The sequence below is a fragment of the Procambarus clarkii genome, chromosome 10 (genome assembly GCF_040958095.1).
Source record: "Procambarus clarkii isolate CNS0578487 chromosome 10, FALCON_Pclarkii_2.0, whole genome shotgun sequence".
Classification (NCBI taxonomy): domain Eukaryota; kingdom Metazoa; phylum Arthropoda; class Malacostraca; order Decapoda; family Cambaridae; genus Procambarus; species Procambarus clarkii.
Window position 1 is genome coordinate 43153293 of NC_091159.1, and position 12868 is coordinate 43166160.

General features: G+C 45.5%; 1 protein-coding gene across 1 annotated transcript in view; it reads left to right on the plus strand.

Moving 5' to 3' along the window:
* Positions 1–12597, plus strand: part of LOC123744997 (ubiquitin-conjugating enzyme E2 S) — a 27360-nt gene extending 14763 nt beyond the window's left edge. Inside the window, exons 4-5 of the mRNA XM_045725243.2 lie at positions 922–1050; positions 11437–12597. Coding sequence (XP_045581199.1) covers positions 922–1050; positions 11437–11583 — 276 coding nt within the window. The 3' untranslated portion in view covers positions 11584–12597. The remainder of the gene's footprint in view (positions 1–921; positions 1051–11436) is intronic.
* The last annotated feature ends 271 nt before the right edge of the window (positions 12598–12868 follow it).

The window sequence follows — 12868 nt, forward strand, 5'->3', positions numbered from 1 at the left end:
TTTAATAAAATATATATATATATATATATATATATATATATATATATATATATATATATATATATATATATATATATATATGCGGAAAATCCACAGAGAAATATGAAATGAGGTGAACGTTTCGGCTTTGTTAAAGCCTTTGTCAACACCAGACTGACCCAATATATATATATATATATATATATATATATATATATATATATATATATATATATATATATATATATTTATATATATGACAATGTCAGACCACGGAGGAAAATGAAACAGGAATTTCCTTAAGTACTTTCGTATATTAAATACATCTTCAGAAGGAATGTTTTCCTTCTGAAGTCGTACCTAGTAGCCAGAATGCACTTCTCAGCCTACTATGCAAGGCCCGATTTGCCTAATAAGCCAAGTTTTCCTGAATTAATATATTTCCTCTAATTTTTTTCTTATGAAATGATAAAGCTACCTTTGACGGTTGGGTCTGTAATCCCGACGCCTTTATTGTCAAAGGCAAAGGAATGTGGAATAGGAGAACATACACCCCACACAATCTATAAATTATGATTTATAAATTAATTATCAATTAAATAAATTGTCAGAATTAATTCTAATTCTAATAATTATAATTCTGATAAAGAAAGATCTAGGGGTGGTTCTAAATAGAAATTTATCACTTGAGGACCGCATAAAGAACATTGTGCAAGGAGCCTATGCTACACTTTCTAACTTTAGAATTGCTTTTTAATACATAGATGGCGAAATACTAAATAAGTTGTTCACGACTTTTGTTGTACCAAAGCTGGAATATGTAGAGGTTGTAACACTTTAGCGCACCAGGCGTGCGAGCCCCGCACTACCCCAGGTAGGTTTTGGCGTTTCACGGGAGCGCGCAGTAATTCTATAAAAAAAAAAAAAAAAATGTATTTTCAGGTAATAAAGTGTCTGCTGATTGTACCAAATGCAGAGTCTGCTTTAAATGAGGAGGCAGGAAAGCTGCTGTTGGAAGCCTATGATGATTATGCTGCTAGAGCCAAGATGATAACTGAAATCCATGCACAGGTAAGGTTAATGTTTACTTCATACTCCATTTGACTACTGTAGAAGTTCGCTAATCCGGACTGTGTGAAGGACCCCTTGCCAGATGAGCACATTTTCCAGATTAACCGACTTTTTCACTGCGGAAGTCCAAAAGTGAACATTTCCCCCAAAAATATTAATCATAATTTGAATTGCCACATATAATTATAAAATATTCAACCAGAAACCTCATCTTACCTTGTTGTAGTTCATCTTCTTGATTGACCCCCTCCCCGCTCAGCTCGTTGTCGCCGTGTGGGGGCTTGGTGGGCGGCTGCCGGAGTGTGATGCTCCTTGGGACAGTCCTGTCCTTTTCTAGCCTTGTGCTCCTGCTGCCGTCCTCTCCAATTCTGCTGGGCATCTTTTCCTTTCCTTTTCCTTCTGTTTCGTTTTTCTCCCCCCTCTTCTCCTATCTGCTTGCCGTTTCCTGCCGACCTTTTGCTCGTTCTGGTTCTTCCCTTGGACTTCTTCTATTTTGACGCCCGGGTGCTTGAGGAGGCATACTCTTGCACCCGTAGAACTGCAGTACCCGACGTCGAGAGCGAGGGGAACCTTTTATTGTCAATCCCCACTTCGTCACTGAACCCGATCTCGACGGACTGTCGGTTTCTTAAGGTGGCGTTTGTGGGGCGTATACTCACGACGCACCCCTAGGAGGCCCCGACAAGATCGGCGATAGCTTCTTGTTGGGTGTCCTGCCTCTAATTGTGGCTCCATGGTGGGTGTGGGGGCACATTCGTGAGTGAATTCTTCTTTCGTCAAGATGATTACCCCTGCTTCGGCTTCTTCTGGTTTACCTTCTCAGGCTCGTGGGGTGGGCGACCAAGCCCCCGAGTCGGTCCGTATTGGAAGACCGGGCTCTGTAGCCTCCGCTGCATTGGGCCCCGACCTTGCTCCTCCTTTGGCCTCTCTGACTCCTTCCCCTGGCTCCCCTCCCTCCTCTGTGGTTGGGTCGAGCCCCAAGCCCCCAGTGGTGACTACCTCGTCCCCTGGCGCGGCTCCTTCTCTAGTTGTTACTACTGCGCCTTTTAACCCCTCTCTCTCTGGGGGTTCTCACCGCCGTTCTCGTCACGGCCGCCCTCGCTCGATTCCTTCCAGTTCTGCTACCTATCAAGCCTTGTTTGGTCCCGCTTCGTGGGCCAAATATTTTGATCTCCTCCCTCTTGATTCTGCGCCTCCTGACGATTTCTCCCTTCATCGACATCTCATTGATTCCGTGGATGCCTCCATTACTTTTAACCCCACTCGTCTCGGTACGCGTGTCGTTGCTGCTCCTTCTCAGGATGCTGCTTCCCGCTTGGCTGCCTTATCCTGCCTTGGCGAGACCCCCGTTCGGGTCTCGAAGAACGTCCAGTTGAATGCCAGTGTTGGCACTATTTTGCTCCCGCCCCATGTTGCGACCGGTGTTCGGGACCTACGCGACTGCCACGACGATATTCGACATATCCTCGCTGCCCAGGGCCATTCTATTCTCCAGGTGGACACGTTTACTCGTCCCCCTCGTGGTAGTCGCCGTCAACCCCTCCGGGTTGTGAAGATTACCTTTGATGGTAGGACCCTTCCACCCTCTGTCATTCTTGCTGGTGCCAGGTGCTCTGTCCAGGAGTACATTCCTTCTCCTCGGCTCTGCAACAAGTGCTGGAGGTTTGGGCATGGTGCCCTCCGCTGCTCCGGGACTGTCTCTCTCTGTCCTTTGTGTGGTGGCGAAGGTCACTCTAAGTCGGAGTGCGCTTCTCCCCAGGCTCGTTGCCTCAACTGCGGTGAGGCCCATCCTACCTTCTCCCGTGCGTGTGTCCATTACAAGCTTGAGGCAGCCGTCCTCAACTTGAAGCACCGGGAGCGTTTATCTTTTCCTGAGGCGAGGCGCCAGGTTCGCCGGCTCCCGCCTTATGCTAATATCTCTTATGCTCGCGTGTTGCGCTCTTCCTCTCCTCGTCCTTCCCGCCTTCCTCAGACTCACAACCGTTTCCGGGCCTTGGACCCTGATGCGCCCACTGCCCCCTCCTCTGTCCCTTTGGGTTCTCTCCCGAAGGATCCTCCTCCTGGTCCTCTGTCTGGGGTTCCCCTTCCTTCTACCCGGTCTGTCGTGTCTTCTGTGTCTCCTTCCTCGTCCCCCTCCGATCCTCCTTCCCATCCTCTTCCTCCATCTATCGGCTCTCCCCGCCGCCTGTCGGTGCGGGCGGATGTCCATCGCTCTCCTAACGGCCGTCGTGTGTGCTCTCGTTCGGCTTCTCCTGTTGAGACACTGGAATCCGTTGCCCGGTACGTAGTTGCTGGGACACCGGTCTCTTTAAGTCAGAAGCGTAAGCCTGGCTCCTCTCCTTCCTCTTCCCCGGCGGGTAAGAAGGCTTCGCTTTCTTCCTCAGCTCCTCCTTCTGGCTCTGTTGCTCCTTCCACTCCCGTTTCAGTGCTTGCGCCCCCTGTTCCTGCTATGGAGGTTTCTTTGGCCCCTGCTTCCCTTTCGGTTGCTGCTCTTGCTGGGGTGCGCTCCTCTCTTTCTACTCCCCCTCTTCCTGCTGCTGTCCTTGACTGCTCCTCTCCGTTGTCTCCTCCTCCTCCTCCTCCTCCTCCTCCTCCTCCGGACCCTGCCCGCCCACCTCTGATCTGTTCTCCCGTTTCCTTCCCTCCGTCTTTGCTCAGTTTACCCATGCCCCCTAACCCTGACTTTGCTGACCCTGATCCTGACCCTGATATTCTTTAACGTGCTCTGTTGGTCTTTCGCCTTTGTTTCTTCCTTGTTCTCTGTTTTTGTCCTTTCTCTTCTCGTCGTTGTCCATTCTTCAATGGAACGTTCGAGGTTATTACGCCAATTTCCTCGAACTCCAACTTCTGGTTTCGCGGTTTTCGCCCCTTTGTGTCTGTCTCCAGGAGCCGATGCTTGGTGCTCGTCCTGGTCGTTTTCGTGGCTATTCCTTTCTCTCCCCCCCCCCCAGCCATTGCTGGGGCTTCTAATTCTTCTGCTCTCTTGATTCGGGCTGATGTTCCCTTTGTTCCTTTACTTTTTCCTTCGCCTCTCCATTGTTCTGCTGCTCGTATCTTTGTGGGGAAATGGTACACAGTTTGTTCCATTTATCTCCCCCCGAGTGTCCCGCTCTCTCTTCCTGATTTGAAACACCTCCTAGACTCCTTGCCGGAGCCTGTGCTCCTGCTGGGTGACTTCAATTGTCGTCATTCTCTTTGGGGTGACGTTCTGACGAATACCCGGGGTCGCCTCCTTGAGCCGTTTCTCCTCTCTTCTTCCCTGTCTCTTCTGAATTCTGGTGAGCCCACTCATTTGGACTCTCGAACTCGCACCCTTTCTTGTCTTGATCTTTCTCTCTGCTCTTCTTCTCTTTACTTAGATTTCACATGGCAGGTTCTTGATGACCTCCATGGAAGTGATCATTTCCCCATCCTTGTTTCCTTTTTCTCTTTTCGCCCTTCCCTCTCTTTCCCTAGATGGCAGTTTGCTAAGGCGGACTGGACCCTGTTTTCCCTCAGTGCTACTCTCTCTGACCTCTCCCTTCTGCCCCTCTCTCGCGCTCTCCTCCTTTTTCATGACACTGTCTTCGACGCTGCCCTCCGCTCTATTCCTCGCTCTTCCTCTCGGGGTCCACGGAAGTGCGTTCCCTGGTGGAATGCGGACTGTGCTCGGGCTGTCCGCTGTAAGCGTGCAGCCTGGAAGAAGCACCGCCGTAGGCAGACGACCGATTCTTTTCTTTTCTTTCGGAAAGCGAGTGCGGTGGCCCGTAGGGCCATCCGTACGGCTAAACGTGAATGTTGGGCATCTTATGTCTCGACAATTACGTCCGAAACCCCTCTGGCCCAGATCTGGAAGCGTATCCGCAAGATAGCGGGTAAGTTCGTTCCCGATGTTTCACCGGTCCTTCACCTCCATGATACTCTTGTGGCGGACCCGTTGCAGGTCGCTTCCGAACTGGGTTCCCACTTTTCTTCTGTTAGCTCTGGTCTTCATCTCCCCCAATCTTTCCTTCTTCGTAAACCTGTCCTTGAGTCTCGTCCTTTAGATTTCTGCACTCATCTTCAGCTTCCCTATAATGATCCCTTCTCTCTCTCTGAACTTCGTTCTGCCCTGGCCCTCTGCGGTTCTACGGCGGCGGGCTCCGATGGTATTCATTATGAGATGCTTCGCCATCTCCCTCCGAGCACGTCTCAGTATTTACTGAGTCTGTATAATCGGATCTGGGAGTCGTCGTCAGTCCCTGAGGACTGGCTCGATGCCGTTGTCCTCCCTGTTCGCAAACCAGGGTCTCTGGGTACTTCCCCTAAGGACTTTCGCCCTATTGCTCTCACAAGTTGTGTCTGCAAACTCTTTGAACGTATGGTTAACGTTCGTCTGATGTGGTTCCTGGAACACCATCACCTCCTCTCCCCTTCTCAATTTGGTTTCCGCAAGTGCCGCAGCACGACAGATGTCCTGGTGAACTTGGAGGTCTATATACGTACTGCTTTTGCTGCGAAGACCTCCGTTGTTGCCGTCCTTTTTGACCTAGAAAAGGCTTACGACACCACTTGGCGTTATCATATCCTATCTCAACTTCATTCTTTTGGCCTTCGTGGTCATCTCCCTCTCTTTCTCCGCAGCTTCCTCTCTCGTCGTTCCTTTCGGGTGCGCCTTGGTACCGCTCTCTCTCCCCCTTTTCAGCAATACGAAGGTGTGCCCCAGGGTAGTGTTCTGAGCACTACTCTTTTTCTGGTTGCCCTCAATGGTCTTCTTTCCTCTCTTCCTTCTGGTGTCTTCTCCGCTCTCTATGTCGATGATCTTACCCTTTGTTGTCAGGGTGATGATTCGCCTCTCCTTCAACGCCGGCTTCAACTTGCGATTGATGCCGTGTCGTCTTGGGCCACAGGTCATGGCTTCAAGTTCTCTACTTCTAAGACTTGTGCCATGACTTTTACGCGGAAACGGGTTGTTCTTCGTCCCTCTTTGTCACTTTATGGTCATCCCCTTGAATACAAAGATTCCGCGAAGCTTTTGGGGTTATTCCTTGACACTCGTTTGTCTTGGTCTCCCCATATCTCTTACCTCCGTGTTGAGTGCTCTAAGTCCCTTACCCTCCTTCGGGTCTTGTCCCATACTTCTTGGGGGGCAGATAGGCGCACTCTCCTTGCTTTACATTCCTCTCTCGTCCTGTCTAAGCTCGATTATGGTTGCCCTGCTTACTCGTCTGCTTCTCCTTCTACTCTTCGCCGTCTTGATGCTTTGCACCATACTGGGTTGCGCCTCAGTTCTGGTGCCTTTCGTTCGACTCCCGTCCTTAGCTTGTATGTTGACACTGGCTTCCTGTCTCTCCAGGACCGCCGTGATCGCTACTGTCTTCGGTATCTTGCGCGGTCCTTGCAACATCCTTCCTCTCGTCTCTGTCGTGCTTTAACTTTTACCCCTCCTGCGGTTCCTGTTCCTCTTCACCACCTCCCTCTTTCTGTCCGGTTATCTCGCCTGCAGGATTCTCTTTCCGTTCGTATTTCTGATGTTTCTCCTCGTGTTGTTCCTTCTTTGCCCCCGTGGAGGGTCCCTCTTCCGCGGTTTTGTACATCCTTGACTCGCATCACTAAAGCTTTTACCCCTCCTACAGTTCTAAAACGCCTTTTCCTCGAGCACTTTTCTTCTCACTCCCGCTCCGTTTCTGTCTTCACCGATGGGTCTAAGTCAGCGGACGGTGTTGGCTACTCTGTTGTTTTTCCTGATCGCACTTATATGTGTCGCTTGCCTCCGGAGACTAGCATCTTTACAGCGGAACTTTATGCTATTCTCTATGCTCTTCGTCTCCTGCTTTCTCGTTGTCAGTCTTCCTTTGTGGTTGTTGTTGACTCTCGTAGTGCCCTCATGGCTCTCGGGTGCTTTAATCCAGTTCATCCGGTAGTTGTCGAGATCCAGCATTGGCTGTTTCTCGTTCACAGTAAATTTAAGTCGGTTGAGTTTTGTTGGGTTCCCAGCCATATTGGCGTGTCTTTAAATGAGCGTGCGGATGCTGCCGCTAAGGAAGCTGTCCGCTCTTGTCCCATCTCTCGTAAAGGCATTCCGTATTCCGACTTTTACCCGGTTATCCATTCCTCAGTCCTTACCCGTTGGCAGGCTTCTTGGTTGTCTGTTACTGGTAACAAGCTACGTACTCTTAAATGTTGTGTTTCCTCGTGGCCGTCCTCCTTCCACCGTAACCGGCGGTGGGAAACAGCTCTAGCGAGGTTGCGTATTGGCCATACTCGCTTAACCCATGGTCACTTGATGGAGCGCCGCCCTGCTCCTTATTGTCCTAGTTGCATTGTCCCTCTTACGGTCGTGCATGTCCTTCTTGAATGTCCTGACTTCCAGGACGAGCGTGTGTCTTGCTTTCCGACCGCCCCTCGCGGTCACCTGTCCCTCGATAGAATTCTTGGTGACTCGGATACTTTTGATATCGTTCGCCTTATGCGTTTTTGTTCTCGTATTGGCATCCTTGGTGATATTTAGCGCCCTCTGATTATTTTGCGTATTTGATGGTGCTACATAGCCTTCCCGGTTTGGTGCCTTCTTTTGATAATTACTTACTTACTTCTTGATTGATGTTACACAACTTGAAGTTAAGAATTCTTGACAATTCGTAACCTATTTTAACACAACGCTAAAATTAACGCTTAAAATTCCTGTACAGTTCATGAGGCAAGGTCTGTTTTGACTGCCAGCTGCTGAATGCATCACTGGATGAAGGTCCTTGCCTTGCTGTTTTTACAACACAAGAATCAAGTTTAGCTTGCCTTCTGTGTTCATTGGCCTCTTTTATGATCAGCTCTTTGGTTTGCCTCAGGTACTGGATTAGCACAGTTGGATGAAAAATTAACATGTCAACTGAAGACATGAGTAAACTGTGTTTTGTTGTCTGTCGTGTTGGTTCCTCACTGCTTTCTTCATCCTCCGCCTCTTCGTCGACCTCACCAGTAATAGACTGGAGAATCTCTTCTTCACTTATCACACCATATCCTGGGTCATTAGCATTTCTTTCAAGCAACACACACAGAAATCACAATTGCGTGATGCATCAATGAACAAATCCATAAGGACCGTGACGAGGATTCGAACCTGGATGCTCTCGGACGCAGGTTCGAATCCTCGTCACGGCCCTTGTGGATTTGTTCTTTCAAGCAAATCAACCACATCCTGTCTTTCTAAATTTTTGCCAGCATTTCTAAACATTCTATGGATTTCATCTGTAAATCCTTCAAAATTCACGCCTTCATCATCCTCATTGTTGTGACCTTACATATGAGTAGTTTTTTCCAGGAATTCTTCAGTCAAGTCTTTTACTTCACTCCATACCTTGTCCCAGTTATAGATGGCTTCCTTGATGGAATAGTTCTTCAAATTCTCAAGGGTTCTTTGAGCCCGGTTATCTATGCCGAGAGGAAAACCACCAAAACTTTTTCAAGTATCTTTTTGCTGTACAATCCCTTTGTTGCACAGATAACTCCCTGATCCATAGGGTGGATGAGAGATTGTATCAGGTGGAAGTGCCATACACGTTATCTTGCCATTGTGTGAGGTTATCGTGTCAATTCTGGGGTGGGGAGGCGCATTATCAAGCAACAGCAAAACCTGAACTTTGCTTGGCCTCATTTTGAATTTCTTAACTTGATGGTAACGAACTTCTTGCAGAACACATCATGATACCAACAAAGAAAGATCTCCTGTGTAAACCATGCATTCTTTGAGTTACAATATTTCACAGGCAGTCTGTCCAAGCAATGTTGCAAGGCTATTGGTTTCTTGGATTTGCCAACAATTGCACACATGACTGTCTGTGCTGTCAGCATTGGCACACATGGCCGACAGCCTGTCTTTGTTGACCTTACGCCCTGGCACGCAACCCTCACTCCTCATAGCTAGTTTTTATTTTTAGGGAAACTCCTCCAATTTCCCCCAGTTTCATCAGCATTATAAATTTGATAATATAAATTATTTGACAAAATGCATGTTCTTAATTTATATTTAAATGATTCTACACTGCTTGTATCTGCACTCAATTTTTCACCAATGTTCTTCACAATATTGTGCAGCACTTTGAACCTTCCAATCCACCAATCCACCATTAGGCTCGCTAATCCTTTATTTCAAGGCTTGCTGCAAACCTGTTTGCAGCATTTCTTATTTCTGGACCGCGAATTGTCACACCAGCTTGTGCGGTGCTGAGCAAACCACTTGTACACAGCCTCGTCCAACTGTACATGCTTTGAAGGTTTCAAAGTTCTTCAGCTTCACCCTCTGCTAGTGCTTGCATCCTCTCATTGGTTGAAATGTATTTCAGGTATTGCTCTTTTTGTTTCCTAACACTTTCCCGGCCCGGGGAGTTAACTGTGTACTATCAGGGGAGTGTGCCGTTCGTTTCGGGCGACCGCGTGGCGACACTAAAATGTTTATAATCTTTTCGGTCTGCTCACCTTAATATAAAATGTTTATAATCTTTTCGGTCTGCTCACCTTAATATTCCATGTATGTATTTAAATTTGGTATCAATTTGTTCGCAAGAGAATGCTCTAGAGGAATATATATGTAAAATTTCACCAAACCCGACATGAGACCCGCACCAAATAAAAAACTATGGCAATCGTTAGCCGTGAGCGTCAAACCGCGCTGAAATGTTTATTATCTTTTCATGTTTGTCAATCCCAGAATTGTGCTGTCATTAATTTTGGTTTCACTGTGACCGCAATAAAATTCCCTTCACGGACATATGCATATAAATGTAGAATCATGATCGCGGCCCACCTGCAAGAGCGTGGGAAGTGGCTGAAGTGTTACCTCTTACGGCACGCCCGACGGCAGATCGGCGAAACACCTTTTGAAAAGTGTATATTCTTTTCACTGTCCTGACCTTAATTTTCGATATACGTACTTAATTTTTGTACCAATATGTTCGCAATAGAATGCTCTAGAAGAACATGTGTAAAATGTCACACAAGGATGTGTTTGACCGGCACCAAATAAAGAAACTTCGTCGGTTACACTTGTCGTGTCAACATTTTACAATAGTTTTACCACGAAGATACAAGCGAACTCCGTTCTCCCAAATAGGGTTTGTGACTATTAGAGAAAACGAAAATTTAATGGCAAACATGCTTAAATTATCCCCAAGTCGATCGGATAAGAATTGGATTTTATAGAAATATTTTTTTCAAATGCTGCTTGAGGTGCATTCAAGAGAAAAATATGTCCTGCTCAAGTGACATATGGGTGCTAATTGTGCACAATCTAAAGGCGCTCATTTTAAAACCACTACCAGATTGATCTGATAAAATTTAAATTTTTAACAAATATTTTAATGAGTGACTCAGCGCCGCGTCGTCGGAGAGGAATCGGGAGAAAAATGAGCGACTAGAGAGCCAGTCATTAGCGCGTGAAAGTGTTAACATCAGAAACGGTACTAGTGCATATATTAAAGTCCTTGGCAACACTTGAAGGCTACCGGCCACTTTCACACAGTTGTATAACACGTAACATGTCTTTAATTGTTAGGGTAACCTTCCTCTTAACACCTCCAGAATAATTGATGCTGCTACCAGACAGTCTTGGCCAAAAATGATAAAAGTTACTATGAAAGCAAAAAGTTATTACAAAAAATATTTCACTAATGGCGCGGCACTGGGGTATAACGCTAGGGACGGGAGCACGTGGGCTGTTTGGCTTGACCAGGCCTGGACAGGTCCACTTGGGGCAGACAGGCACGTTGTGTAGGCTGTCGGGCAGAAAAAACTCAATATTTTAGAAGCAAACTTCAACCTGTGCAAATTGTTTTTATGAAACTTGAATTTGTTATAATACAGTATTACATATTTATTTTGTTTTTCACTGATGAATTGTTCTAAAATTATTAGTAATTACTGTACTGTATAGGCCCCTTCTGCATGCCCCCTTATCCCCCAGGCAGTCCCTTCCAACACTTTCTTCTCTCCCTGGTAACAAGCAGCATACTCTTTAAGTGTAGTGTCATCCCCCCCCCCCATTGCCTTCCTCCTACCACCATAACCAGCGATGGGGAAATGGCTCTAGCAAGTTTGCGTATTGGCCATACACGCTTAACTCTCGGTCACTTAATGGAGCGCCACCCTGTTTCTTATTGTCCAATTGCATTGTCCCTCTTACAGTCGTGCATATCCTTGTTGAATGTCCTGACTTCCAGGACGAGCGTGTGTCTTGCTTTCCGACCATCCCTCACGGTCACTTGTTCCTCAGTAGAATTCTTGGTGAATCTGATACTTTTGATATCTTTCGCATTCTGTGTTTGTGTTATTTGTTGCTTTTTTAAATGTTTCTAGAATCCTTCCTCAAATGGTTTTGAATATATGGAAGATAAAGCCCATTGGAGAATTTGGTTTAAATATGTTTTTCTCTTGTAGGGTCCTAAAGTGTGTAAAGGTGAATCCAGTGGAGAAGGAACAAGTCAAGATGGGCCCCAGGCAAAGAAACACGCTTCAGACAAGAAGATCACAGCTGATCGTAAAAAAGTGTTAAAAGACAAAAAACGAACATTAAAGAGATTATGAATTTAACAAATTATACAGTGTCATTGTCACCTTGAAGTGCAAACCTTTCTTGGTATCTTACTGATATCTTCCCCTTCTCGTGTGTCTAACTTGGATTCTCAAGTTTTGTAAGGCAGGAGACTTCGCAAATGAGTTAGCCACCACTTGCTGTGTTAATACTTGACACCTTATACCCATATTTTTTTACACATATTTTGGCTATTTTCATGTGTTGTCAAATTATTTTACGTAGTATCTGAATGAAATTCTACTTTTATAAACAAACCAAACTTCTCTTTTATGGTAAAGTTTTAATGATTCAGCAGTAAGATTGCTTTTACTCCTGTGGAACAATCAATGAGTTTAAGTGGGGGTTTTGTGTGTGACAAAGAACCCCAGATAAATCCCCTTGAAAGTATATGATGTAAAGCATCATATTATATATTTGTATAAATATATCTGATATTCAGATTTATGGCATGAATAAATTGCTGACAATATTAAATAGTCTTTCCGTAGGTTAAGTAATGCTAAGAATCTTTGTATTTAAATCGCCTTTTTTTATGCACAAGGTTAATTTTTAAATAATCTTGCGCTCGTGTGTTAATGCATTTTTTTATTTATGCCTGTCGAGGGACTGTAAATTCATAGTGTATAAATCATTGATATGAGGGGCTTTAGGGTGAACGTATGCTGCTAAAAAGAATAAATGCCAGTTTTATTTTTAAATTTCAAAGTTTTTCTTCACACTTTAGCTTATTGCAATTGTAAGAAGTAGGTATGGGCAAATCTGTCGGTTCCTAATTTATCTTGTATATTTGTTATCAATAACTTGTAAAATATACAGGTTCCGTTAAAGACTTTGAAATTTTAAGAAATGCTGGGGCTCTGTCTGGAAGGTATTTAAGTACATACTATTGATTTTAGTGTTGGAACAGGAAGGGAAATAAGCTTAAATAAAATGAAGGTACAGGATCATGGTAAAGGATAAGATCTGATAATTGTTTATAAAAAGGCAATAAATATTCTTTCAACTTTTATTTTTTTATTTAAGTTTGAGACAAGGCATCTGAGTGCAATTACCTAGTATTTCTTAATGAATGCTGCTGGGTATACAATGATGGCCAAGGAATAATACAAAAGTGCTGCGAGTCACTACATGAAGGTGCCAGGCATGAAGTACTGGGAGATAGTACCTGGGGTTGAATGCTGGGCCCTCTTTACTAAAGTGTGCACTTGTTATATATACAGTAGTAATAATGCATCAACTAGTTTATACCTGTGTACTGTACACTGTAAAGAGGTG